Source organism: Prionailurus bengalensis, chromosome D4, assembly GCF_016509475.1.
Source record: "Prionailurus bengalensis isolate Pbe53 chromosome D4, Fcat_Pben_1.1_paternal_pri, whole genome shotgun sequence".
Lineage (NCBI taxonomy): Eukaryota > Metazoa > Chordata > Mammalia > Carnivora > Felidae > Prionailurus > Prionailurus bengalensis.
The window spans coordinates 12,290,887-12,316,912 of NC_057359.1; the positions used below are offsets into that span (position 1 = coordinate 12,290,887).

The 26,026-nt window shown below is 38.7% G+C and overlaps 1 protein-coding gene across 7 annotated transcripts in view; it reads left to right on the forward strand.

The window, feature by feature from the left end:
* The window catches only part of CFAP95 (cilia and flagella associated protein 95), a 229,014-nt gene that overhangs the window by 47,314 nt on the left and 155,674 nt on the right, over positions 1-26,026 (forward strand). The window contains exon 1 of one of the 7 annotated variants that reach the window (XM_043565851.1): positions 4,859-5,111. The exons of 4 other annotated variants lie outside the window; for them this stretch is intronic. In XM_043565851.1, the coding sequence (XP_043421786.1) occupies positions 4,945-5,111 (167 nt within the window). In that variant the 5' untranslated portion in view covers positions 4,859-4,944. Of the gene's footprint in view, positions 1-4,858; positions 5,112-26,026 lie in introns of those variants that run through there. 2 more of the 7 variants (XM_043565847.1, XM_043565849.1) reach the window with 2 other exon arrangements.

The window sequence follows — 26,026 nt, forward strand, 5'->3', positions numbered from 1 at the left end:
GCTGGGGTCATGATCTCACAGTTTGTGGGATCAAGCCTCACATCAGGCTCTGCACTGACAGCACAGAGCCCGCTTGGCATTCTCTCTCTTCCTTTCCCTGCCCCTCCCCCGCTTGTGTGCATGTTCTCTCTCTCTCTCTCTCTCGCTCTCTCTCAAAATAAATAAATAATCTTAAAAAAGAAAGAAATAGCCTCAGCCTCCCTAGTTTAAAGCAACCTAAACACGATGCTACAGAAAGAGATTTAGTTAACAGAGGAAATAGCACCACAAGTCTGACATATATGCCAGCTGAACACCAGAAACTCAAAATCGTGCAACACTCAGAACGTCCTTCAAGGTTCAGGCAGTTCTCCAGCTTCTTCCCTGAGCTCCCAACCTTTACCTCAGACTGTGACATCCTCAGCTGTGTGTTTGGTGTACTCCACAGCCAGAAACATCCTGAACATACCTGGTCCCCTGAGGGAAGACTTTCAGTAGGTTTCTCACCAGCCTGCTCACCATGCAGCTGGGCGTGGGTGTTGTGGGGACGTGGGAAAATGTCCACCACCACCAGGAGCAAAAGGAGCCCAAATCCAGTTTCTTTTCTCTAAGCCTCTTCTCTGGGAGAGGATGTTCCTTTATCCAGATTAAAGAGCATGAGGAACAAAGAAAGCCACAATGATATTGAACTTAATTTCAAGTACCACTCCTTTCACAAGAACGGTTAACTGGTAGCCAAATGGTCTCATTATTGTTGCCAATAAACAGTAAAGGTGCCAAGAAACCAAAGCAGCACAGGAGAGAAAAGGAAGAAAACCAAGGGTTTAGATAAGTTGTGAAAATGGATATTTGGTCTTTGAATAATTAAAGATATTCAATCTGTAGGATGTTAAAGAAATCCCTAATCTACATTTATGTTAGAGCATGTCGTTACTAATCCAGGACATGAAAATTTTATCATTATAGTTATGGACAATTCTGCCAAAGAATCTCACTTATTGGCTATCAAAATAAGAGAAATGCTGAATTATAGAATACTATACATTGAATATTTAATAAATTAATCCCCTGTGCTCATGGTAGGAGTTCTAGAAATAATGCCTGTTGCATGACAGCACTTAATCAATATACTAGTTAATAATAATCATTTGAGAGCAAGTCAATGTCTAATAGGTTTGCAACCCAAATTAGAAGCACAGAGAAATCATACTCAAAGTTAAATTCATTCTTAAAAAGATCATTGCTAGTTATGAATACTTAAAGGAAAGGAAAGAAGATTGAAGCTTTTGTTGTGGTTGATTCTTTTGAGAGTTCCTGGGTCATTAAACATGAGCTTATTCATATAAATTTTGGCCCTGGTATCTGTATCTTATTATTTTTATTTCATATTTTTTCACAGAACTGAGTTGTACCAGATTCTCTTGGTTGCTCAGCAATAGATTCTGACTCTGAAATCCATATTACTTCTCAAAGGAGGAAGAGAAGGAGGAAACAGGGAGAGGGAAGGAGGAGAGAGAGAAAGAAGGGGAGGGAAGAAGAAGAGAAGGAGTAGAGCATTGAACAGGAAGGGATAAAGGGAAGAGACATGGACAAAGGAAAAGGAGAAGGAGGAGGGAGGAGAGAAAGACGGACGAGGGAGCATGGAGGCAGTGGGGAGGACCAGACACCTCACTCATTTTGACATAGCAAGTGGACTCTAACTTTTTTATATCAAATATTATAAAGTGAACCTCAAGATGTGCACAGAGTGGGTGACGGGAGCTCCCTATTCCTAGAGAATTAAAAAAATACTATGCCATCAATCCTTGATTAGGACACAAATACTTAATCTTAAACTTCTGAGTGTTAAACAGTTTAAATGCAAGTTTTTAAAATAGATTCAAATGATTAAACATGGAGTTAGTAGAAGCTAATTTTCTTAGAGAATTGGTTTTTTTCCTCAGCTTAATTGCATGACATCTGGTAGAAGAAGGTTTAATGCTGGGGGGAGAACATGCTGAAAGCGACTTTGAAAGGTCCTGGGCAGGGGCTTGTCTGGAATCAATCAGATGATTGTTAAGACAGGAAGAGAAAGGAGATGAATAGGTTTGCCTCTGTGGCCATTTACATCTAGCTGATAAACATCTATTTTACGTTTGCTGTTCTGGTCAGATCTTCTTGGAAACTTCTTAAATGATCTGATAAGGCTGATAAATCTATTAGAGTAGGCTCACATGGTGGGATTCCCACTTCTCGAGTTGGTCTGGTCACACTTTCCTACAGAAAAGTCCTGTATCAGCCACCTGAGCTATAATTTTCTTACCCCAGGGATATTATGGCGCAAGAAATTGATATAAAGAGAAGACATTGCTTTAATCCCCACACTTCATTGGTTTGATGAAGTTTGAGGAAAACACAAATAACTCAAGTCTATTGAGGATCAGCAATTCACATTTAAAAAGCATAAAGCTTATTAATGGTCTTGAAGAGAAAAGATTCCATATGAATATAAAACCATCATTATCATTGGCAACATGTCCAAATATCTTGCCAACATTTTTCTGATTCAGACTGTTACATTTCACATTAAAATATAATAAAAAGATATTCATTAAAAAGACCTTATAAACAGACAAAGCTTGAAAAACAGAAAATATACTTAGGAAAATCCGCGCAAACAACAAGCACATTTTAGGGTACTTTTCCCAAGAGATAACGACAAAGTCCAGAGGTAGTAATAGCAGTAGTAGTTGAAATTTAATTGAGCACTGAGCATCCATTAGGCACTGTTCCACCTGCTTTCAATATATTATCTTCCGTAATAAAACCCCTCTGCAATAAATATCGTTCTATTCTTATTTCATCAATAAGGAATCAGGAAAGCAAAAATTCCACAGCATGTACTGGTGTATCCAAAGAGAAAGGAGTGAATCTGAACTTGAGGATATTAGAGAGTCAATCTCATGTATCCCCACACAAGGATGTTGGAAAGTGTTTACCAGTCACAGAAGACAGTAAAGCTGGTAAAGTTGTTGTAAAGGGGAAAGAACAGAACAAAAAAGCAACTAGCCTGTCAGCTTGGTTTAAGGACCTCTAAAATAATAAGCTCTATTTGTTTAGTTTTCTTAACACACTGCTACTCAGTGTACTGAAACACTTTTAAATCTGTGTAGTAACCATGTACCACAGAAAGGACTTGCCTCTGGACAGCTCTGTCTCTGACACAAATTGGCTACAGAGACCTGACATCTCGGTTGCAAATATATTATGTTGCCATCACTTTAAGCATAAGCAAAATAAATATACTTTAAGCATAGGTGAAGTAAAATTTAAAAAAAAACAGATGATAGTAATGATGGCGATATTTTTTGGACTGACAGCAATATGCTATGCTTTGGGCAGAATTGAGCTTAACATGGATCTTATTTACCCTTTTAAAGTTAAATTCTATTTTTCTTTTCATTCCTTCAAGAAGAAAAGTGCTAAAACAGCACTCAGTACTCTACTTGCACTCAGCTGGTGACAGTGGACTATTTATTTGGTTTTAAATAACGTGACTTAACTGTGGCTGTCAGTAGAATAGAGGCCTTAGCATACCACAGGCACCCACACAGGGTACCACAGGCCACAGAGAAGCACTTAGTAGTTGTGTGTAATCAAATTTGTGAAAACTGATCCAGAAGAGCACTTCACTATTTACAGGAGTGCTATAATAAATCTTTTTGCAAACTATAGAATCTATTTGTATTGTGAAATATCTCTTAATTTGTTTTTAAGTTTGAATTTTTGTGTACATGTGGTCTTCTTAAAGTGAGTCCCTTCTGAAATTAACCTGAAGCCCAGGTTAATCTAAAGGATTAACATAATAGTCGTTCATTTGTTCACTCAATACTCTGAAATGATGCTATGTACTAAGCATATGCCAGGTCCAAGGGATGGCGGTGATTAAGTCCACTAATGCCCTTATGGTGCTCACCTGAGTTGGGGAGGAGCCTTCTAATGCGTTAAACATTCCTCTCTTGGAAAGCCAAAGATGAAATAAGCACCTTCCTTCTGCAAGACAGCTATCCAGTCATTTCTTGAAGGCAATGCCATAGGTAATCATTTTGAATCCTTGTCGCATATAAACAACACAATAACGTGATGAATTTGTGTTGTCATAAAATATCAAATGTTAAAATGAGAACTGGCAGGTCTTGGGGAGCTGAATGCCCCAGAGTGCTAAGCTGTACCTAAAGGTTGGATTTTTCAGTGTTACAGCCTGGAGGGACCTCAGATTCTTGTGTCCACCCAACCCTCTCCTCGGTCCCATACCCTATTCCCGCCCCCCCCCCCGCCCCCCAGAAGAAGAAACTCCTGTTTTCTAGGTTGAGAGAGTAGCTGAAACTGGAATTAGTCAGGGCCTTTTCATCCTCACACTTTTTAGCTGATTTACTGAATGATTCCGCTCCTCCTTCTCAGAAAATCTGAATATAAATGGCATATTTTAGGGTTTGAGGGGTGGGTTCCCTTGCTCCCTTTTGGTTAAACTTTACATGCTTGTAAGTAGAAGGTGTGCTGGCAACAGATGATGGATGGTAAAAAAGAACTTCTGCACGTACAGCAGGAGCAGACCTGCTCTGGGCTCAAGTCCCCTTAGCCCCTAACTGACCCACGGGTCCCCCTTAACTCCACCGGCCACTCTGAGAAATAGGCTGGTAGGCGGGCGAAACTCCAGATCCCAGAATGCCGAGGACGTGCCTCCCAACCCCTCTGTAGCCGGTTCGCTCCTCATTGCATTCCGGGAAATGTAGTTTCTTTCTAATCAGTAACCCACACTCTTGGAAACCAGGGCTATTAGGTTTAAGGGATCCGCCCCTCCAATGGCCCCGCCCTCTCCATTGACCCCGCCCCAGGTTGCCCAGGAGATGAGAGACGCCGAATCTTGGTCGGTGCTGCTGGCGTGGGGAGTATGATAGGTGCAAAAAGAAATCCTCCGAGGTCTGAATGTGGAGGTCATCCATGGAGAGTTCTGACAGCTTCTGCCAGGACTATTGCAGCAGTAGGCAATACGGGTTTGAGCTCGGACCCACGGACTTGCTGGAGCGCAAGGGCTCCCTGACCCTCCGCTCCCATCACAAGAAGTACTCGAAGCCAGTGTTGGTGTATTCTTGGTGAGCGAGCTCTCTGCAGTCTCCGGTCGCTGGGAGAAGGGATGGGGAGGAGAGGAAAGGACAGCAATAGAGGGCAAGGGTGGAGAGGCTGGAATAAACAGAGAAGAGAATAAAAGGGGGAAAAAGAAGAGAAGAGAAAGGAAAAGATGAGACAGGTGAAAAAACTGGGAGAGGTGACAAGGGAGACCAAAGAAAGGGAAACAGATCTTCGAAGTGGGGGTGGGAGGGGGGCATTGGGAGTTGGGGCAGCAGGAGGAGATAGGAAAGCCTCCAAAAGCAGCTCCCCAGACACACTGAGACCTGCTGCAGCCAGCTCCTGTCTACCAGAGGTCGTAGATTGCCCACACGGAGGATGGAGGCGAGGCTGTTTGCAGAGGCCTGGAAATCACGTTTCTGAGATAACTACTTAAAAAAGGAAGGGTCCATTAGGACACCAGGGGACAGCAGGAGGGAGATGGCTGTCCAGAGGATGGCCTCCAGGGCTGCCATTTCTTGGGGGCAGTGAAGCATACAGGATGATTTGAAAGAGGTCCCTAAATATTCCCTAGGCCACTAAGACTCTACTGGCCAGAGATTACAAACTGGCATCTCCCAGTGGCTAAGGCCAATGGACATAGTTTTTTTTGTTTTTGTTTCTTTGTGGGTTTTTTTTTTTTTTGCATGCACTGTATTTATTTTTTTTAATTAACTGCCCACATTTAAAATTAAGAAATAGTACATAAACCTTCAAGTTTGTGTCTTCTCTTGAAAAGTTGAAGGGCCTGGCAGCAGAGGATTTATTCCTTCTTGCAGTTATTGGAACTGAGCACTGTCTACCCTATAAGATGGGAGTTCCTTCTCTGGGAATTTCACTCATAGAGGTTCTCGCCTGACTCCAGGAGGCATTTGATTTACTTCATCTGCTTTGGGTTTGGGAATTCAAATTCACCTAGAGATTCTCTTGCTTTATTAAATATTGCAGTGACTGATAGCAAAACCATAACAACTGGGAAAAAATTAGGCATTAGCGCATTTAGAACTTTGTCTTTTGGGTCATTTTCCTGTATTATTGACAATAATTACTTTCAGAGTATTTGGGATATTCTGAGGCAGAGGGTGGAGACAAGGGAAAAGATTGTCTCCTTTATACTTGCCTTTGAACAAAGATGACTGATTTGACTTGACTCTAGCCCTAAGGCTAAGCCCTCCTTGATCCCATTCATTCATGTAATGTATGTGAGCCCTGCAGTTTGTGTCGTGCAAACTTTCTACAGCCTACCCACTTTCCTATAAGTCCACTCCCCTAATTTGACTTTTTATCCCTAAAACTGACTCTCTGCCTATTTTGAACCAATGTTAGAAGCTGGATAGATTTGGAACCCAATGCTATATAGGGAGATAGAAAATCCTCTCTTAGCTTCATACTGGGCTTACCTCACAGACTTCAAGTAAAACACTTAGCTCTTGCGTGATTTTGTTACTCTGTGAAGATGAGGTCATAATATAAATCACTATTAGAAATGATTGTTAAAGAGAAAGAACTTTGTCAAAGACAAAGAAGAACTGCTTCTCTCTTATACACTACCATGACTTGTGGACATCATAGATATCAATAGCAGAACTACAGAAGAGCATAAATGAGAAGGAGATGAGGAATTTGGTGGGGGAGAAGTGTGGTGCGACATGGAAGTCATCTGGTCACTGCTGAAAACGTAGAGTTCTCATGCTGTTGGTTTTAGAAAGAACATTTGGGAGCAGAAGGAAATAAATTCAATTCAAGAAACATTCATGTGTCATGCACTTTGCTATGTGTTCGAGACACAGAGGTAAAGTAGATTCAATGAGTTAATTTGGCAAAAGCATTTAACACCATGCCTGGACATAGTAAGTGGTCAGTAATACATGGCAGCTAATACTAACTTTTTAAGATAATATAATAGTTAAACACTTGGACTCTAGGTTTCAATACCATTTCTGCAACATGTGATATGGCAAGTGACATGACTGCTCTGGGCCTCTGTTTCTAGCACTGTAAAATGGGGATGATAGGATTATTGTATGATTAAACACAATATTGTACACGAAGCACTTTTTAACATATGGCCTGGCACATCATAAGCACAGTAAAGCTTATATGCATGTATTAGGACATGGTCATGGACCTCAATGAATTTCATAGATCAGTTAAGAAGAATACCAATAAATTCAGTGTAATTGATTTGTGCTAGATAGAGATGAGTATAAGAGGCAAATGTAACAGGAAGCAGAGGTTTGTGTGTGTGTGTGGCGGGGGGGGGGGGGGGGGTGTTCCCGAGCAGGGTTTAGAGGGAAGAATAGGAGTTCCATAGGTGCACAAAAGAAAAAAGGTAAGTGCAATGGAATAGTCAGAAGCAACATCATAGGGAAATAGAAATAATTCTCTACAGTGGGTAAGTACAGTGGATTTGCAGATTCTGTATTTGTGAATCTGCCTGCTTGCTAAAATTTATTTATAACCCCAAATCAATACTAAAGGCATTTTCATGGTCATTTATGGACATGCACAGAGAGACAAAATTTTTGAGTCACTCTTCCTCCCCTCTCCCGCACTCCCTCAATGGTCCCAGGTGAGATCAGACAAAGTGGACATTCTGCGTTCTTATTTCAGCTATCAACTGTAAACAAGTGGGTTTTTTTTCCCCCACCACAGTCTATTGAGCATTTTTGTGCTTTTTATGGGTGATTTCATTGTTAATATGGCTCCCATATTACTGAAGTGCTGTCTAGTGTTCTTAAGTGCAAAAAGGCCGTGATGTGCAGGATGCAGAAAATATGTGTTAAATAAACTTCATTCAGTCATGAGTTATAGTGCAGTTGGCAGTGAGTTCAATGTTAATGAGTCAGAAAAATATATTAAATAAAATATATTTAAACAGAAACATACATAAAACCAGGTTATATATTGATTGGTTGATGAAAATGTGACCAGAGGCTCACAGGAACCTACTCCTTTATTTCCCCTAGGAGTAATGGTTCACTATTTGCTGATTATTTGTGACAACTTTATAAAACATAGCATCCTCAAATAATGAGAACTGATCATAAAATGTGAGAAACATTTACATTTCTTTGACTGGGCTGTGCCGCTGGCATCCTTATTTTCCTTCTGTAGCCAACTAGTCACCAAGATCTATCTTAAAAAAAAAAAAAACAACTGTGTGAAGTTCAAATTGTATCAACTTCCAAATGCATAATCTAATCAACCATTATCTTTTTATGCATTCCAGTCATAATTGTTTGATTTCTATTAACTTGTTATATATTAAAACTTTTATTAAATTTTAATCTTTTATGAATGACTTTAATTGATGAATACTTACTATCTATGATATACCATTTGGATGACCTCTCGACTGAGTATTTGATCAGTTAAGTTACTGTACCTCTAGGCTTCCAAAGTAGAATCTGTAACTGGGAAAAATTTTGCTTTACCTCTTATATAGCTTAAACATTTGCATGATTCCTGTGTTTCTGTTTTTGTCGCTTGTAATGCAAGTCTGTCTGAAAACCATCTGTATATAATAGACCTGGTGAAGTGATATACCCAGCATGGTTGTTAAAAGTATCTCCGGTCCGTTACTAGAATAAGACATTGCCTCGGCACCATATCCTCCTTGGAGCTGGAGTGATGGACACAGCATATCACCTGCATCACACTGATGCTTCTGTGTCACAGAGACCTTTCCTAGAAATTATTTTTCTCCATTCATGTAGCGTATGTGGAGCTGTATCATCAGATGGCTCCATGAGAATTCCGAGCTGAGGGGAAATCTTCTCTTGGGATATCTTCCCACTCATTGGAATGATGGAATACTAAGAGCCAGAACAGCTAGATTTGCCCTTAATGAAAATTCGCTGGTGTGAGGCTGCTTCTTATATTGTTATGTATGTATTTTAACCCATCTCTTCATTGCCCAAATCGACATCAGGTAATAAGTGATGATAATTTAAAGTCTAAAAAATCATTTGAGTCTCCATGGAGACAGTTCATGCTCTGGTCTCCATGGTGACACCTAGAGTTTTAAGACCTCAGGTTAATTTTATGTATATGTAATTTCAATTACTTTTCTCCCCTGCCTAAGCCCTCGGTAAAGAGCCTGTGCAGTTTACTCTTCCATTTCCTCACCTCCCTCCCCATAATAGGAAGAAAACAGAAAGAGAAAGGAAAAGAAGGATGAAAAATAAAATGCAGTGATAATTGTGGGGTAGGGAACTTCATAGTTTTACAGATTTCTTTGGAAAATCATTTGGATTGGGGAAAGAAAGAGCTTTCTGTGATGCTCTTCAGACTCACACTCTATTGTGTCGTCTGAACAGGGTACAGTTAAGGTACTCCACAAGCAGGGGAGAACCTAGTTTCAAGGCAGCTAGATATCATTAGTGTCCTTCTGAAGAAAATAGAGCTGTGTTTTCTAATTTGCTGTATCATTCCACCTGTACTTAACCAGTGACTTTCTCAGGGACTAACCTGGAAGTATTTGGAGTTCTTCACATGACTCAGGGCCATGCTAGAGTTACACAGACCTTCTCTAGCCAGCATCCCCCTCCTCCCTCCAGCATAGACTTTGGAGAGAAGAGAGAAGAGCCTTTAGAGAGGCTTTTTCGTTTGTTTGTTTTTTGGCCAATAATGAGAGGTGAGAAGAGCAAACCTCAGGACAAGGCGTAAAGACACCGCAGGTGCTCAGTTAACATTCATCAAAGAAATGAACAAATGAGCGGGCAGAATGAACACACACAGAAACCCAAAAGGCACTGGGATGGGACCCTCTATTTTATGCTGTAAAAATGCCTGGAGGTAAACAGTCTACAGGATAGCACAAACTCATAATAAAGCCAGAATCCATTTTCACAGCCACGATCCTGATGTAATAGGATGACGCTGAAGTATGTTTGGTCACCTCTATGTAAGTGAGCTTCGAGGGATACAATGTACTCCTCTTCTGATTTGAATGGTGAAGAATTTAAAATAGAGCTCAACTTGTACTCTTACTAGTTGCGGTGCTTAACTTATCAGGGACTGACAGGTACTAAGAAGAAATTGAGTTTATATAGAGACAAACGAATTTACACTTGAAAGAGATATTTTTATTTCTTAACTCCTGCTTAAAAAAAACAATTCTAAATTATATCATGTGACCATTTGAGATGGCATTATAGTGGACCAATGACATGAAATATATTCACCATCAAGTAGATAGCAGAACTAGAAATTTGCACACAACTCAGATGCATATATAAAATTTATTTTCTGAAATTGATCCTGATGGCTTTTCAATTGTTAGCTACTAGGAAAAAATTCAAACTTGCCAACTAAAGAGCATCTCGGTCTCTTCAAGTTTAAACAGCTTGTTTTAAGTTAAAATTGTCTCTTTCAGAAGAGTGCCCACCATTTCTGAGTCCTTCGTCCTCTCCTCTCCTTTCCCCAGTGGATCTGTGTGTGTGAGGGACTGAGATGGTGTGTTATTTTGGAGGTGGGGAGAGGGGCCCCCAGATCTATGTGTGGGTCCTTGTTGTTGCTCACGTCCTCCTTTGTTCAACTTCTGACCCTGCTCCTGGTGAGTTTGTGACCAATAGACTTCGTGGAGGACTGGATGTCTCTGCTTACAGTCTTAGTTCCACTTTTGTTCTTGCTGGCTCTACGGATCCCCCTGTCATGCTTCTCCTCCCCAAGCCCCTGACTTAGGCTGGTCACCCCATAGCCACTGTGCTAGGGGCATGTCATCCCTCAACATGGCTCCCCGCAGCTGGCGCTCTGACAGCTTCCGTCAAATGCCCCTTGGAGACGGTGTGTGCGTGCTGTGCTCTGCCCAGGAGAGTTTATTCCCATTGGCCTGAGAATTATTAAAAGTGTTTTTCTTCACTTTCTCAAGTGATCTCCTTTAAAACCTAAATTAGAAGGTCACCTTATCTGAGCCATGTTTGGGAGCTCCTGGGTCATGTTAATAGAAGCTTGAGACATGTAGACCTTTTATTTCTCCACAGTGACTGACTTTCAAGAAAAATAATACCTCACTTAGGACTCAAAAATTCCATTTGGTTATTCAGAAGTTAATCAGCATGCTTCATTTTCCTTCATATTCCTGTCAAAACAATCCTAAATCTTCCCAAGACAAATGTGGATGCCTTTAATTTATTAGAGCAAAGGTATTTTACAGAGGTAAACAAAGAAAAGTGAAAAGATGAATATTTGAAAATATAATCCCGCTATGAGTAAGTGAAAAAAAAAAAGGATGTAATGAATTCCTTTGTTAAAAGTGTAGGTCTATATGCTTTGAAAAGAGATTGAAAGAACATTCACCATAGAACACAAAATACTTATTACTGGATGGTAGGTACATTTATGGATTATTTGTCTTTTTCTTTTTTCCTCTTTGCCACTTCTTCATTTTCCACAATGAACATGTATTATCTGCATAATAAGAATAAAGTAAAATTACTTTTAAAATTTTGATGTCATTTGCCGCAGCTTTTCCCTGAAGCAGACATTCTCTAAATGATCAGAATGTAGACACAGTGTTTCATCTCTTTTAGAGTCTGAGTCACTCTTCATGGTTTATTATGAGTCTTTTTAAAATATCTTTTTAATTGCTAGTTTTATGTTGGGTAAAAAGGATGATGTTATTCACATTCATTCGGTTTAACCACCCTTTCATTCTTGTCTCTGTTCTATAATGGTAGCTCCTACGCCACAGTTATTTTTAATCTAGTCCTACATTCTTATTCCTCAACATACGCACATACCCACAAATGATCTTCAATGTAGTAGTTTTGGGGAGAAGCACCTTATTTTCTATTTTTAAGATGAAATCTAGGACACACTGTATCCTTTTGCCCTGACTGAATTTTTCTTTCAGTGCTGCTCTCTTTCATGAAATTCCAATCAAGTTCTCTTCCTGAAAACCGGTGGTTGTAGGATTGTTGTGCCTTGACCTTTATGTGAGGTTTTGCTTAACTTAATTGGCGGCCAAAGTAAAATGTCTTGCAAGTTTTGCTTGCAAGATGGATCCTTGTAAGGCAGAGTATGATGGAATGGGCATTTCCACATATGGGTGCACTTAGATTAGGAAAGATCATTGCTGTAGACAAGTCCCTCTGAACCAACCCTCTACTTACTCTCGGGACCATCTCCCACCTGGGCCACAGGAGCCACCAAAGGCCACTCTACATCATAATGCTGCTGAAGTCTTTCCTCTCACAGACAGTCACAAATACTTTTCCACTAAACTTTCTTTCTCTTACTGATGATCCCTTTCTAGGTAAGGGTGTAGGGAATGAGGGAGGAAGTAAGAAGAATTTGGGGTCCAGTAACATTTCGATAAGGTGAGATTCAGTCTATGGACACTGTGATACCCAGGCTCAGGGTTCAAGGTTTTTAACAGCACTAGAACTAGTATTATTAGATAAACTTCTCTGAGTTGGCCAGGGAAGTCACGTGTCGGTACTATTGTCTGTGTGTACTGCTCAGACTTCTTTTGGTTGCAAGTGACAAATACTCAGCTTGCACTAGCCTAAGGAAGCAAGAGAATGAATCGGCTGGTTACAGTCATGAAATGGTTGATTACCAGGTAAGGAGGACAAGGGTGCAGCTCCACCTTAAGAACAACCGTAATAAAAGATGCAAATGCAACCAGGTCTCATTTAGTTTCTCCTCTCTCCTCCTCTTTGTGTACTTGCTTCATCTTGTCATTGAAAACTATGGAAAACATGGCTGCCGCAGTTCTGGAATTTATATCTGATGTATCTTTATCTTTATCCTACAATAACAAGTTGATTTTAATGTGTTTTCAGTATTGAATACAAAAATTCCAGGTTAGATATCCTGTCTTGGACCACATATCTCTGTGGGGTCATCTGAATAGGCAAGGTTAGGTGGAAATATGGCAGCTCTCCAGTAACAATGGAACAAGATGAATATACTAGGAGAAAGGAGTGCTGAGGTGAAAATCCTATGAGTATCTACTATATCCCATTCTATCCTAAGATATCTACTGTATCTGCTATATCCTATAGAGAGGTACTGTAGTGGAGAATGAATTCCATGTTCCAAACACCCCATTTTATAGCAAAAGTTTAGAAAATATGCACTAATATATTAGGGATTTCCTACATTAGCTGTTACTTTGACTTTAAACTTTCCACCACCCCACTCAACCAGCACCTACACAATACGCTTTTAAAAACTTGATCTTAGATGTAATGTGAAAAGATGTAATGTAAAAAGAAATCTTGTGAAGACATTAGATAAATATATTTTTACAATGCTTTGAAAACTTTACTCTGAATAGATTTGAATATTATATTACTAGGTTTTTTTAGATACTAATATTTTCTACTGTTTTCTTTATTTAATTTTCAAATAAAATTACATTTTAATTATTAGTCACATATTACATTTCTTTATTTTGACTCAACTAAGTTTTGATGCATTAACAATTAATTGGCAGAAGAATTATAATATGTTTCTTTGGTAAGATGTTAGATCCCCAATCAGATTGTTCTAGGTTCAATCAAACGGAAGAATTAACATAATATCACTTACTTATTGCAAAGAATTTAGCTTTCTTTTATAGAAAGTGGTAGGAAGAAGATTTTGAAATTAAAATGTATGAATGACTTGTCAGAATTTTTTAAACATTTGGAAAAATACTGAGATGCTCAACCAGGAACCAGAAGCGTTAAATGAGCTTTTGGGAAAAAAAAATCACTTAAAAAATGTTTTTATTTCTAAATAGCTCTGTTTTTGTTTAAAATATCATTTGTTTTAAAAATATATTTATTAAACCACTGCTATGTTGCAGGCACTCTGCTGGGTCTGAGATTTGGCAGTTAGGTCAAGATTACTATGTGACAGGAGTGGGCAAGGCTGACCAGGCAAATACTATGCACTGTGTTATGTGCTAGGAGTAGGGTAAGCAGGGTGTTCTGGGAACATCCAAGAGGAACACTTAGGCCTTTTGGACCAGGTAGAGCTTTCTAGAGGAGGTCATCCTAACTCCTAGGGGCTCACATGGAAAACTAAAGGTGGCATGTTAGCTAGTTCTCAGTGGGGAGCATTACTACCCCTTCCACTAGAGTGTTAGGTAATAGGTGTGGACATTTTTTATTGTGTAATTATCAGTATCTAGTAATGTAAAGTGTGTGATTACAAGAATTGTGACTCTTAAATTTTTTTTTTAATGTTTATTTTTGAGACAGAGACAGAGAAAGACAGAGTGTGAGCAGGGGAGGGACAAAGAGAGAGGGAGACACAAAATCCGAAGCAGGCTCCAGTCTCTGAGCTGTCAGCACAGAGCCTGACGTGGGGCTCAAACTTGTGAACTGCGAGATCATGACCTGAGCCGAAGTTGGACACTCAACTGACAGAGCCACCCAGGTGCTCCAAGAATTGTGACTCTTAGTTTTAGGAATGGTCATAGCATCTTAATAACATTTAACCATCTATTTATGTGATGCCTAAGTTACATATCCATAATTATAGCCAGATGAGTGGGGACAACAGAGCTAATATATATCTAGGGCCAACACATTCAGGTCAGCTAATTTACATATGGCCATTCATAACAAGGGTGTGAACAGAAAAACTCCATGGTGTGTGACCATCACAGAAAAGGAATTCTCTACTCATTACTGTCTAAGAATCCTGAACTTTCAGAACTTAGTGGCACCTACTCTCAGTGTAGAGGTGCATGCCAGCAAAGCAACCAAAATTTCATGCAGGAAATCTAGAGATGAACATATTGTGGCCTTCTATCTAGACCTCAATAGAAGTATATGTATTGTGTGATTTATTAGAGAGATCTAATGTAATCTAACCTAATCTATTGCATGGGTTTTTTAAATTGTATTTGTGTGTGTTAAACCATCTTATAATAAGTATAAATAATTTGGAAAGGCTGCCTGTGGTTGTTTTACACTTATGTCAAAGTGAGTGTAGTGAATGTAAGTAGCATGATCCACTGTAGGTCCTATTGACCTTAATCCATACCTTTGTACCTCTGACACTTGAGGACATCAAGGCAAGTCAAACATTCTTCTAGACATTAAGATACAGATAAGAAATTTCCTTCTACAATAAAATCATCCAGGCCTGGTCCTGTTTGGCAGACAACTCTTTTTTTCTTTGACAGCATTCTCTATTCTTTATTTGAGAATTGTCTATTTAGACTTTCTGTCTCTACTGAGGACAATTTTGGTAAATTGCTTTTCTTAGAAAGTTACAAGTGCTATCTAGCTTTCCAAATATATTTGCATAGAGTTATGGAAAGTAGTCTTTAATGCTTTAAAATATTTTCTTCTATTTTGATGGCTATATCCTATTTTAACAACCTTATTAAGATATAACTCACACACTATACATATCAACCTTTTAAATTGTGTAATTCAGTGGCTTTTAGTATATTCACCTAGTTGAACATCTATCAAAGCAATTGACTTGAGAACATTTTGATTAACATCAAAAGAAATCTTGTTCCTTTTATCTGTTACTCCTGAATCCACTCCCCCTGCCCTCACCAATCCTCAAGCCCTAGAAACCACTAATCTACTTTCTGTCTGTGTAGATTTGCCAATTCTGAACCTTTCATATGAATGGAATAAAATAATATACTGTTCTATGTGACTGGCTTTTTTCTTTACTTGGCATAATGTTTTCAAGTTTCATCCATGTTGTAGCATGCATCAATACTCCATTTCCTTTTATTGCCTAATAATATTCCATAATGTGGATATTATATCACTCTATTTTGTTTATATCTCCCCTACCCTTTTTCTTGATTATTAGATGTTTGTCCATTTTGCTTACTTGTTTATTCTGTTTTCTAAAATATTTAATTCTGCTTTTATCTGCTTTTTTAATCTTGAATTATTGTACACTCTGGTTTCTTTTGGCTTGATCTATTTCTATGTTTTTGAATTAGATGTTTTACTTATATTCATTTCATTTTTCTTGATATAAGTACTTAAAGCTTAGAAATTTTTCTGTCTACTGGTATAGCTATATCCTATGGCTTCTTGTAAGTGATATTTCAATTTATTGGTATTTTTTAGAAATTCAGCAATTTAAGTTTGCATTGATCTTTGATTCAAGAGTAGTTTGATAAAGTGTTTAAATATTTTCGGATTGAAGAAGGATCTCTTTAAAAATGTGTTACTCAGGGTCTTTTGTAATTCCATGCAAATTTTAGGATTGTTTGTTCTAGCTTTGAGAATAGCCAAAGTAATTTTGAAAAAGAAAACCAAAGCGGGAGGCATCACAATCCCAGACTTTAGCCTCTACTACAAAACTGTAATCATCAAGACAGTATGGTATTGGCAGAAAAACAGACACATAGACCAGTGGGATAGAATGGAAAACCCAGAATTGGACACACAAATGTAGGGCCAACTAATCTTTGACAAAGCAGGAAAGAATATCCAATGGAAAAAAGACAGTCTCTTTAGCAAATGGTGCTGGGAGAATTGGACAGCAACATGCAGAAGAATGAAACTAGACCACCTTCTTACACCATGCCAAAAATAAACTCAAAATGGATGAAAGACCTAAATGTGAGACAGGAAACTGAGGAGAAAACAGGCAACAACCTCTTTGCCTCAGCCGAAGCAATTTCTTACTAAACACATCTCCAAAGTTAAGGGAATTAAAAGCAAAAATGAACTGTTGGGGCCTCACCAAGATAAAAAGTTTCTGCACTGCAAAGGAAACAATCAACAAAACTAAAAGGCAACCGATGGAATGGAAGAAGATACGTGCAAATGACATATCAGATAAAGTGTTAGTATCAAAAATCTGTAAAGGACTTATCAAACTCAACACCTGAAAAACAAATAATCCAGTGAAGAAACGGGCAGAGGACATGAATAGACCCTTTTCCAAAGAAGACACCCAGATGGCCAACAGACATACGAAAAGATGCTCAACATCACTCATCATCAGGGAAATACAAATCAAAACCACACTGAGATACCACCTCACACCAATCAGAGTGGCTAAAATTAACAACTCAGGAAACAACAGATGCTGGTGTGGATGTGGAGAAACGGGAATCCGCTTGCACTGTTCGTGGGAATGCAAACTGGTGCAGCCACTCTGGAAAACACTATGGAGGTTCCTTTTACAAATTAAAAATAGAAATACCCTATGACCCAGCAATAGCGCTACTAGGAATTTATCCAAAGGATACAGGAGTGCTGATTCATAGGGACACATGTACCCTAATGTTTATAGCAGCACTTTCAACAATAGCCAAATTGTGGAAAGAGCCTAAATGTCTATCAGCTGATGAATGGATAAAGAAGATGTGGTTTATATATACAATGGAATACTACTTGGCAATGAGAAAGAATGAAATCATGCCATTTGCAGCAACGTGGATGGGACTGGAGAGTGTTATGCTAAGTGATATAAGTCATGCGGAGAAAGAGAGATACCATATGTTTTCACTCATATGTGGATCTTGAGAAACTTAACAGAAGACCATGGGGGAGGGGAAGGAAAAAAAAAAGTTAGAGAGGGAGAGAGCCAAACCATAAGAGACTTTTAAAAACTGAGAATAAACTGAGGGTTGATGGGGGGTGGGAGGGAGGGGAGGGTGGGTGATGGGTATTGAGGAGGGCACCTGTTGGGATGAGCACTGGGTGTTGTATGTAAGCGATGAATCACGGGAATCTACCCCCAAAACCAAGAGCACACTGTACACACTGTGTGTTTTATTGCATTGTCATTTATATCTTTTAAACATAAAAATATTTGTTCTTAATTTTTGTAAAAGTTACATGTGTTGTGTTCAGGCAGGACACCAAAAATTGGCTTCACTCTTTCCATATACAGTATTCAGTCATTTATGCAAGGATAATGACCCAAACTCTACCCAGTCGCAGGTCAAAAGTTCAAGATCTCCACATGTTATGCTGTTGTCTCTCTATGAAATCTAGCTGTAGCTCTACTTGCTTCAAAAACCTGTAAAGCAAAAAGACAATTTTTTTTCTCCCAATACATAATGGCAGGACATGGATGGATAACTGGAATAAGCACTCTTGGTCAGAAAGAGGAAGGACAGAAGTGACAGAAATGTCATTTGTCCACAGTCATTCTTAAATCCTGTCAGGTATGCATTGTTTGAGAGCCCATTGGTGCCCGGAATGTTCTTTGTTAGATTCTGATTCTGTTAGATCCAATTCTGCTTTCTGAAAGCAGGCTCCCTTTCCCATTGTTCTCTGTGGTCTTTGGCTGTGCTCAGTGTGTGATCTTTTCTATTATTCTCCTTGACCACACCTGCAATGGATGTTGTAAACTATGCTCTCCTGAGCTGTTCGGCTTTCTCCGTTCATTTCCTATTTCCAAAAGTTTGGGAGCCTAAGGATATTTTAAAGGATTTTAAGTGCAGACTCCTGGCTTATTTGGAAGAACAATTTTTAAGAACTTCACCAGTATTTTTGTTTGAATCCAGATAGTTCCAACTGCTAATAACCTCACAATTCTTTCTAGTCAGAATTCTGCTATATTTCCTTATTTTTTCTCCTCATAATATCTCGATTATCACTTTGAGACTGCTGTAGTTACAGAAATTAGAAGCCGTGGGAATTTCTGCATGGCTATCTCCTTAGGCAGATGTTTGTTTAAATACAACTTAATTCATGGGGAGTGTCTAACAATGGGGTGAACATTGCTGTGAAGCTCAGCTTTGATAGAACTTTGTCTCGAAAAGATCTCAGTTTTCTCTCTTACTGTTTGAAATTTAAAGTTGCTGACTCTTCCAACTTTTCAGGTCCCAAATTTCGGGAATCTCTCATTTCCCTTATCTTCTTGTAAATCAGCCAACTTTCTGAATTTACCTCTCTCTCTTTTATAAATCCCTTGGCAAAAAGCAATCACAGTTCACACATAGAATTAACAAACTTTGTCCCAATCTCTTTCTCTGGCTGTTCTAGGTACATGAGTTGACTCTTTACCTACTGGAGCTTTGAATTGTTTTGCCTTTCCAGCCTGCAATATCAGTTACCTATTGTCTTTGCCTGCCTTTTCCAATGCCATATATTTTAGATTTTTGTTACAATAATACCCACCCACTTTTGGTACTGATTTCTGTGTTAGAATAGGCTAAACTTAATCCGTGATAACAGCCCTGCAAATCTCAGTAGCTTAAGCACATAAAGGTTTACTTCTTGCTCTCACAAAGTTGACTGTAGGTTGTTGGTGGGGAGTAGGCGCTCCTCCACATAGATACTCTGCAATTCAGGATGATTTAGGCTCTATCATCTAGGAAGTCATGGACTGCTCCGGCAGCGGAAGAAAGAGTTGAGAATTGTAAAAGAGCTTTCACTGTCAAAGAAATGACATCTGTTACTTCAGCTAAAATTTATTTTATTATCCAGTACTAATCAAATGGCGCCACTAACTGCAAGAGAGCTGAGAATTTTAACCTCTTGTGTTCCCAGGAAAGAAAGAGAAAGTATACTAGCAAGCACAATGTCTATCACATATGAAAGACTTTCTTATAAAACTCCCCTCCTAGGTGGGCTCTAGGGCCAGAGTTTTGTCCTTACAAACCTGAGATTGTTGCTCATGTGCAGTGTTGGCAAACACCTCAAGGGCATCAGCAGATTTAGTGTTTTGAAATTCTACTTAACCCTTTGGTTATAGGCTTTCATCCAAAAATTGGCCAGGAAATTCCCCCACTGGATTTTCAGCCCTTAAATCCATTTAATGTGTTGGAATTTAAAAAGTATGTATTTTATCTAGCATTTTCCATTGTTTCCATTGTGAATTTATTTGCATAACTATAGAAATATCATTTGGCTGTCACTCCAAGAGTTCCCACCTCTGGCCAATCTCATTACCGAGATTTCTCACTACAGTCTCTTGTCTCTACTTCTTCCACTTGTCTTTGACACATTCTTTGCTTCCACTTGTCTTTGACTGGATCTTGGCTGCTTATGAGAGTCCTTGCACACAATGTGATCTGGGGATTATAACTTCTGACTTTGCCAAAAATTTAGTTTGCTTTTAATTTTTCCACTTCCTTGGCTGCTTTTGAATGATTTCTGGGAAGACATGGGGAAAATGCTTATTTGTATAACTATGTTCATAATGGAAGAATAAACTTTAGATTCTATTTATGAAGAAAGGCTTATTCATTTGTTTCTCATGTAAATGAAATGAATTGCTTTGAAACCAAAGAACCTTGTAATACCAAGGCAATATGCCTTGCTCATGGGTTCACAGAAGTGTGCATTAAAATGGGCTGTAAGCTCACATAATATAAACTTTTGATGTTATTCTAGAACAGTTAACTCAAATTATTTAAACCAGCAATATTAAGACTGTAGGGAAGGAGCTTATACAGGTGATCAGGTGTTTGCTTTTTGTTTTGCAGGGAAGCAAACTGGTCTTCGTGCCATTCGTGTAAGATATATAGTCAAGGTTTTCTTTGGACTATTGTAATTACCAGTCTATAGTACACTTGAAAAACTCTGTCTCTCTTTAGTCTTACTCTTCCACCTTCCAGAGTGTCTTTATTCAGTCAATATAAGTTGATTCTGGAGGTCAGGATCAAAGAAACCCCGAAAAGCATCCTAGGATTTGAAGATCACTGAGATCTGATTGTCGAAACATGGAGTAATGGAATGTCCTGATCCTGGTTTGACTGGGAAAGACCTGGTTTCCACCCCTCCCTGTGGACTTAGTACCTCATTTCCCTCTGAAAGTGTTCCAGGTGGGATCATCAATTACAGTGTCACTCTGTCTACTACATGTCCTTACATCTGTTTTCAAAGTCATTGTTTGGCAGTCAGACTGACAACATTTATTTAACATTTAAACTGTTTAGACACAGGCTCCCACTACTAGACTCCTTTTTGTTTCCTCCCAATATTCTCCATAGGGCCTCCTTTTTCTGAAGATTTTATGAAAGAAAATTCATAATAATGAAGGGTCTTATTTACATGCCACTCAATATATGTCGAGTGAAGAAAATGACTTCACTTATCTGCCTTTGTCAAGTCATTGTCTTTTGAGTGCAGTTTAGGCTTCAAATTCTGTGGTTTCAGGTTATAGATGCACAAATCACATATGGCATGAGACACACTGAAAACCAGAATCCCTCTTCATAAGTTTTAAATGTCATCATTTCTCCCAAGGACACAAGATTTCCTTTATGACTCTGCAGATATATCTAAAAGTCTTCATTTGTCAGTTTGATGAGTGTGCTACCAAATAACACTACCTTGGCACGTAAATCATTTTCCCATGAAATCTTTAAAGAGCATTGTCAAATGTTTCTTTGTAGCCTTTGATTCTGCTGGTTTTATGCTTTTAAGGTGTCAGGAAATATAGCTGACTCTCTGGGGTAATTTTCTTTTAAAGTTCTAGATAGCAGATGTTTATAAAACCTAATAGAAAAGGTCTTTCTCTTCTCTTGTGGGTTAGATTTAAATCAGAAAATACAATAACTGACAGAGTAGTTGTGAACTACATTAATAATTCTAAAATTTAAAATTAATATATTCTTCCATCTGGAGTCTTAACTAAACATTTTTAACATCTTTGAAATTCACAAAGAAAATGTATCTCTTGTCAAGTAACGAGAAGCTAGAACAGCTAGGACTTTCATTGTTCTCAGGTCAGATATCGCTTAGATTCACACCCCCATTGCAATCAGAGTTATGCATATGTATGTTGAGAGCTTTCCCATTCAGCAAGCAGATTTATAATTCCTCTAGAGACAAGTTTTTGTTGCAAAGGCCTAGCATCTCTATATGCATAATCACTCCTTTCTGTGTGCTTTTGCAGAGTGAGCCAGGATGCTCTTTATTTTTATGGACACATTTGAAAGCCTCTGCTTTCAACATTTATATTAAGGTGACAGTAGCACAATGTAAGAACATTCAATCAATCAATCATGTAAGATTTAATGAGCATTTATAATGTATTAGACTATGCTAGGTACTGAGATTATGAAAATGAACAAAGAATAATCCCTGCCATTTAAAATACTCTTAGTGTAATGAGAAGGCAGATTCATTAATGAACAGTTATAAAGAAAAAATGTGAAAGGTGGAGCAGTGATAAAGGTTTTATTGCATACCCTACATAGACATGGGACCCCAGAAAGTGAGAGTAAACTTCAGTATAACTTGAATGTCATTTGGTCCACTAGAGTATGAGTTGGTTTCCTTTCCTGCATGGAGAATCCTATGGCCTAACCCCACCCTGTCCTCCACTGGGAGCTGAACCACTCTGGCTTGGAGCAGCCTGAGGAGAACTGCAGGTCCTTGCCTGAGTGTTCTCCGACTTGAGTCTTTTCTACAACTCACGGGAGGAGTTGTATGTGTTTACTCAGGGGACGCTAACAGATCTGATTTGATGTGGAATCATGCAACTTTTGTGGTAGGAAACCCAAGCTCCCAAAGGACCCCAGAAGCAGACCCGGAAAGTTCTTTTGACAAGGCATTACTTGGGACCACGTTAGGCCAGAGAAGATAGAAAGTTCAGGATCTAGAGGGCTCCAGTGATTGTAGGATTGGTGGTAGGAAGTTATGTACCAACTGGATATGTTGGGCATTTGTCCATAATAGGACCTGCTCGTGCTAGCTTTGACTTACTAGATTCCATTGACCTTAATCCCCTCTGAATCAGTTCTGGCATTTTTGACAACAGGGTCATGGTTCCAAGCTCCTTTTCATACAGTTGGCAACTCTGATCCTGTCCTGTCAGTTCTTTCTCCATTCCCAATTCTATTCATATTCATGCTCTCTCTACCACAACAAGGTAGAGAATGCAAGTTTCATCTCTTATTATTAAGGATATCTTACATAAAGATTACTCATGTGACGAAATAGCCATAGCACTCAGCTCTGGGCTTGACAGAGCAGGGTCCTAAGCAGAAGGAAGGCTGCTTGTCAAGGAAGATGTTGGCAGGGAGCCCTGTGGACCAGCAAGAATGTCAGCAGTATTTGCGTGCTTGGCATGGAAGACACAGCTCTTCCTTCAGTCAGCAGCATGGAGTATCTGTATTCAAGCAGCTTTGACCTTGAACTGACTGCTGACCAGCTGCTGTCAAATTCATGTCTGGACAAATTAATGTCTGGAGAAGCCAGTCAGTAGACTAGACCAGTGCTGGTCAACAATGACCTTATTACCAATCCAAGGTGATAATACAAACTGTAAAGACAATGTAGCAAGTTTTGTATATAGCTAACTGTATTTGGTTTAAAGGAATCTGAGATGGTTTTTACGTATCTTTAGTGTTAGGAGTCTTCCTATTAAAGGCAATAGATGGCTATTTTGTTTTATTTTATTTTTATTTTATTAAAAAACTTTTTTAAAACATTTATTTATTTTTGAGAGACAGAGAGGGGCAGAGAGAGAGGAAGACACAGAATCTGAAGCAGGCTCCAGGCTCCAAGCTGTCAGCACAGAGCCTGATGCGGGCTCGAACTCACAAACTGCGAAATCATGATCTGAGCTGAAATTGGATGCTTAACCGACTGAGCCACCCAGGTGCCCCAATGGCTATTTTATTTTCTGTCAAAATAATGTTTCTGTCAAAACAAAAGTTGGCAATTTTATGTTGGTTCTACAGATTTTAGGGGATTGTTTTGTTATTTCTTCCATGAAACATTCAGGTTTTGGGAACCACTGATATAAGAGTCTGGTATACAACTGTTCCCTAGAGCTTTCTTAACCTTGACACTTTTGGCGTTTTGAGCCAGGTAATTCCTTGTTGGACAGGGAGTTGTTCTGTGCAGGGTAGGATGTTTTCCAGCATCATGGCCTCTAGCCACTCAATGCCAGTAACAACCCTCCACATCTGGACATAGCAACTAAAAATGCTGTCAGGCATTAGGTGCGTTGGGGTGGGTTGAGTGGGGCTGTGCTCAAAAAGTTTGAAAGGTACTACTCCAGAGACATTGTAAATTTTATTGTTATTTGTTTATTTCATTATTTTCTCTTAAAGAATTTCTGTTGCAATAAACAACAGGTTATGGTCACTTGTATGGTGACCATTAATAAATGAAGGTAGCAAGGAGAACAAAGCTATTAAAATACAATAAAGTCTTCATTTGAGAGCACAGTTTGTTCTGGAAACATACTTGTAATCCAAAGCACTTGTATGTCAAAGCCAATTTCCCCATAAGAAATAATGGGAACTCAGATGATTCGTTCACAACCTAAAAATATGCGTATAAAAATGATTACAATATTGTAATATAATACAACATAATAAAGCAAATACAAAATATAAAGACAAATAAACAAATTAACCTGCACTTGCTTTTGAAAACCTTTGTGGCCAGTGTGAGGGAGACAAGAGAGAGGAGGGTTGTTATGTAGGACGACTTTCACTGTCACTAATGGAATCACTGCTATCTGTTGGCTCAATGGAGTCTTTTTCTTTTCATGCAACTTTAACAAGGAACCTATCCAATGACACTTTTTTTTGCCTCCTTTTGAGGATTTCACGGAAATGTGACATAGTGTTGTTGTTAAACAGATTCATCATTCACACTGCTACAGCCGTGTCCGGGTGGTGATTTTCTACAAAACTTTGTAGTGTTTCCCATATTTTACACATCTTCCTGATCTCATTTGAAGTGAGGGATTTCTCCACCTTTTTCTCCTCTTCCTCTGCAGACGAGCTCACCTCCATAATCTCTTGCTATTGCTTGAGATCCAACAGTTTGATGCAGTAGTCAGATGCCAGTTGTGGGCACCTTCCAATGTTCTGAAAAAATCACTGATTTCTGTCCAACACCACAGCCTGAGACCAAGCATCTGAGCATGGGAGATGATCACCCACAATTGTGCAGAGAGAGAGACAGTGAGAGAGAGAGAGAGAGAAGAACCATTGGTTCATTTGTGATTATGTGACATTCTACCTCATGTACTACTCATATTGCAAGACATTGCTCGTTTATCAAGTTGAAGTTTGTTAGAAATGTTTGCTCATCTTTTGGAACACTTGCAGAACAAGTTACTCACAATCCAGGATTTTAACGTGTGTGTATGTATGTGTGTGTGTGTGTGTGTGTGTATTCCTTTATTATCTATTATTATACCTTGATATATGTCTCATAAAGATGCTGTAAGGCTTAGTTGGCATTAACAAAGTATTGAAAACTCTCAACTAAAGCATAGTGTAGAAAGACAAAGTATTATTACATATAATAGTATTTTGCGTTGACATGTCACTTTTCACTTAAGACTCTCAATCTATTGGTTCAGTTGTTTCCTCAGTGTATGATTCTCAGTTCATGTCAGAGAAACTGAGGCACAAGCCAATATTCACCTGACAAAATAATCAGGGAATTAATTAAGTCTCTCATTTCCTTTATAATACCCTAATCACTTTTACTGTATATATTTTATAGTATGGTATAATACCATACTATATATACTATAGTAAATAGTATATAGTATATAGTATATATAGTATAGTATTATATATATTATATAATATAGTATGTACTAAATATATATTTTATATTTATATTCTATTCTATATACTTTATAATTTTTAAACACCCATATTTCTCTTCGCTCGGCTGGCAGCCTCTGAGAAGTAGGGGCAGGTCTTCTTTAGTTGTCTATCTCTCATAACTTACAGGGGGCTGTGGGCACCACATTCATGGGCAGCTGGCAGACCCTAGGAAATGCCAGTTGCATTAGCGCAGTCCTCCCCAGAAACATTTTCATTATAGATTCGTGTTTTCAGTGCTGGACTTTTAGTACTGAGATTGCTGTTAAGTAAACGTATCTGCATCTTTTGTAATAATCTAGTTATAATACAACTTAAAATATATGGTGGCATAATCAGGACCGCATTCTGATTTTCATGGACATTAACTATCTTTGCCTTCATGAGCTCCTTTCCTCCATTTAAAAAAAAAGTTAAAAATGA